The sequence below is a fragment of the Miscanthus floridulus genome, chromosome 4 (genome assembly GCF_019320115.1).
Source record: "Miscanthus floridulus cultivar M001 chromosome 4, ASM1932011v1, whole genome shotgun sequence".
NCBI lineage: Eukaryota > Viridiplantae > Streptophyta > Magnoliopsida > Poales > Poaceae > Miscanthus > Miscanthus floridulus.
The window spans coordinates 21041097-21044728 of record NC_089583.1 but is presented as its reverse complement, the minus strand read 5'-3'; the positions used below and the strand labels follow the sequence as shown (position 1 = coordinate 21044728).

The 3632-nt window shown below is 46.5% G+C and overlaps 1 protein-coding gene across 1 annotated transcript; it reads left to right on the top strand.

Moving 5' to 3' along the window:
* The first annotated feature begins 1029 nt into the window (after positions 1–1029).
* Positions 1030–1653, top strand: LOC136548210 (receptor-like protein 7). Its single transcript, XM_066539817.1, has one exon. The coding sequence runs from the start codon at positions 1030–1032 to the stop codon at positions 1651–1653; it is 624 nt and encodes a 207-aa protein (XP_066395914.1).
* The last annotated feature ends 1979 nt before the right edge of the window (positions 1654–3632 follow it).

Below are 3632 nucleotides of genomic sequence, written 5' to 3'. Positions count from 1 at the left end.
ACCACGAATCTCTTTGGTTATTAGATTAGTCATATAATACAACTTCCTGTAGTAACAAAAAGTACAAGATCAGGAAGTTGTATTTGAGACAAAGTATAATAATATATTTGGTTATATAATAATATATTTTTATAAAAAAGTACAAGATCAGGAAGTTGTATTTGAGACAAAGTATATTTGGTTATATAATAATATATTTTTACAAGTACAAGATTAGTTATATAATAATATATTTTTATACTAAATTTATTTGGAGACATAAGTGTTAAAAAACTTAGTGTTAGTTTGACCGGCAGGATCTCTCGAGACATTGTGTGCAGTACGGTTGTTGGCGCTGTGCATCATCTGACATTTACTCTCGCTCCTCACCAGCCGTCGTAAAAATTCTCTTATTTATACTATAATCACGAATTCGTGGTCTTGGCCCCAACCAAGCCACCGGCGACGGCGACGGCGACGACCTTGACTTGAGAGGCATGTGCTGACGTGTGCATGCAGCATGCGGCCATGGCCCATGACTCCATGAGTGCTCTACATGGCGGTGAACAGAAGAGCGACGACGGTGAACAGCAAGCACCCATGACGACTCCATGAGCGCTCGAACAAGTGAAAAGTGAAATACAAAGAACCCTCATTTCCCTCTCTACATCTCTGTTATTCTTCTCGTGTGTGCAAACACAAAGAACCTGATTTGTCAACAAAAACGTTTTCTCTTCGCGAACGTGCCACGCAAAATACTACTGCGAGTTTCCAGCGATAGATTTGTCAAAGTAATAACGAAAAGAAAAACGTTGAAATTTTCAACAGCGGTGATATAAATAAAGGGTGAAAATTCACAAATGAAATGACTTGGCATCGTGCCGTCCGTACATAGTGGATGTTCTATAAGATGATATAGCATGGGCACTGGCCACTGCAATTCCTCGAGTGACACCATCTATCATCGGCAATGCCTTCCATTTCCTGGCCCGTACTGCTGTTCATCCTAGTATCAGCACAAGTCTACTACATCCGCCACCACTGGTGGTCATGACAACCTCACTAGCTGCTGCTCTTGAGTGCCTCCCTGACCAGGCCGCCTCGCTCCTCCGGCTGAAGCAATCGTTCTCCTTCGACTATGCCACCACCACCACCCTCCTGTCATGGGAAGGCGGCACCGATTGCTGCCGCTGGGAAGGCGTCGGCTGCGACACTGCGACCGGCCTTGTCAATGCTCTCAATCTCAGCAACCGTGGCTTGTACAGCTACGGCATCGACCAAGCACTCTTCAACCTCACCTCCATTAGACTCCTCGACCTCAGCATGAACGACTTCGGTGGGTCGGAACTCCCAGCTGCAGGGTTTGACAGGCTCTCTTCGCTTGCTTACCTGGATCTATCAAGCTCAGGCTTCTCTGGCCAGATCCCCATCAGCGTCGCCAAAATCACAAGCCTTGTGTCCTTAGATCTTTCTAATCAGTATGTATATGAAAATGATGGCATTATGAGAAACCATTTGCTGGTCTGGGAACCCAACTTCCAGACCTTGGTGAGGAACTTGAGCAATATGAGGGAATTGTACCTCGATGGGGTCAACATATCTAGCAGCGCACAAGAGTGGAGCAGTGCACTAGCTGAACATATTCCTCGTCTCCGAGTTCCCAGCTTGGTATGATGTGGTCTCCAAGCTTCCATTGATCAATCGTTCTCGAGCCTTGGCTCCCTCGAGGTGATCAACCTTCGTCTCAACAGCATGTCTGGTGCGTTCCCTCAGTATTTTGCGGATTTTCTTAACCTAAGTATGCTCATGCTTGTTGGATCTGATCTTGATGGATTGTTCCCTCAGAAGATATTTGAACTCAAGAAACTCACATATCTTGAATTACCAGACAACGCTAACCTCGTGGTGCAAGTCCAGAGCTTTCCAAATGGAAGTAGTTTGCACATGTTGGCTCTCGGTGGCACTAACCTCTCCATTGCTAATCCGAGCTCCATTGGAAACCTTAGGTCCTTACAGTTTCTAGGGATTGATGCTGGAGTGATTTCAAAGGAATTTTCTTCCTCATTGAACTCTGGACTCTTTGGAAATGTTGGACCTCTCTCGATTTGTCTTGCAGAATGAGTCATTCTTCTCATGGATTGGTGACCTCAAGAACTTGATCTTCTTGACTCTTTCGCATGGCGACTTCTCTCGGACAACAAACTTTTGGATTGGCAATCTCACAAACTTGGAGGAATTGATCATTTTGAATTCGTTCTTCTCGGGACCAATACCAACTGAAATTGGAAATCTCAAGAATTTGATGGTACTAACACTAGACAACTGCAGCCTTTCTGGCAGCATACCGGTTTGGATTGCTGATTTGAAACAGCTATCATATGTGGACCTTAGCTATAATAACCTCAGCGGTAAGATTTTGCTAATGACTTTTCCTGAAATAAGATTTTACTAAGTATATTACACTGTATCCTAATTTATGAATATTGAGTAGTAGTGATATACTCCCGTTTCTTTTTGTAAGGTGTGCATGCATTTAAAGATTCCAACCTCATAATTTTAATTTCAACAAGTAATTAGCTGTACAAGTTGTAAACTTTGTTATGCAAATGTAATATTATTGGATTTGTATTTGGAAACACTATCTTATGGTTATGATTTTGTTGCTAGAAACGCAATGTTATAAGATAAACTAAAGGTCAAAGAATAATATCAAAGACCGTACGTGTTGCTATAGGTCAAAGAATAATATTAAAGACCGTGTCACGTCAAATCGTGTATCTTATCTCCTACAACTAAAAAGAACAAAAGTAAGACTATTTTTTCGTGCGACTTTTTTTGGGGTCGTCTTCGCTCCGCCTCCCCTGCGATACCCGCCTCCCGTCCGCGCGCAAATCGCTAAAATGCCGCAATCACCGCCCCACCCACTGTGCGTCCGATCCACGCCGACGCCAGCTCCCACCCGCCGCCACCGCTCCGCATCCACCTCCTCTTCCTCTCCCCTAGCCGCAGCGCGCACGGATGCCACGCTCGGCCGCCTCGCCGTCGCTGCCTCCACGCGTCCGATCTGCCTCTCCCGTAGTAACGCACGTCGACGCTCCCTCTCTCTCCCTGCCCTCGCGCCGCCACTCCATCACCACGCTCGCCCACGCCATCGCACTCCATGGCCGCCCAGCCCCGATGAGGCTAGGGTTTTTCGGCCCCCACCCCTCGAGGCAGCGCTGCCGTCGCTGGTAGCCACGGCGCCGCCGATGCCGTGAAGCTACCGTTGCGCCCTTGCCGGCTCCGATTCACGACGCGCGCTACACTCCTCCATCTACCCGACTCCGGTGGCCCGACCATGTGCTGCGCTACCACAGGGGCACCGGTGAAAGGTTCTTGTTTGGTTTTGGTAATTGAGTGACAACCTAGGTGGACTAATTGTGTTTATGTGAGATACACAGGTGATTAGTCCACAGGTACATGTGTGTGAGCAACATATGCCATGGAGGTGAAAATGGCTTGGAGATGTTGCGAAGCTCACACATGTGATGATGAAGGAGCTTAAATACACATGAGACATGACATTGAGTCATGTGATCAAGGTGGAGAAGATCAAGACAAGACTTGGCTTGATGAACCGGTTGCAAGCGTGAAGGGCAAGTCGAAGGCTTTGG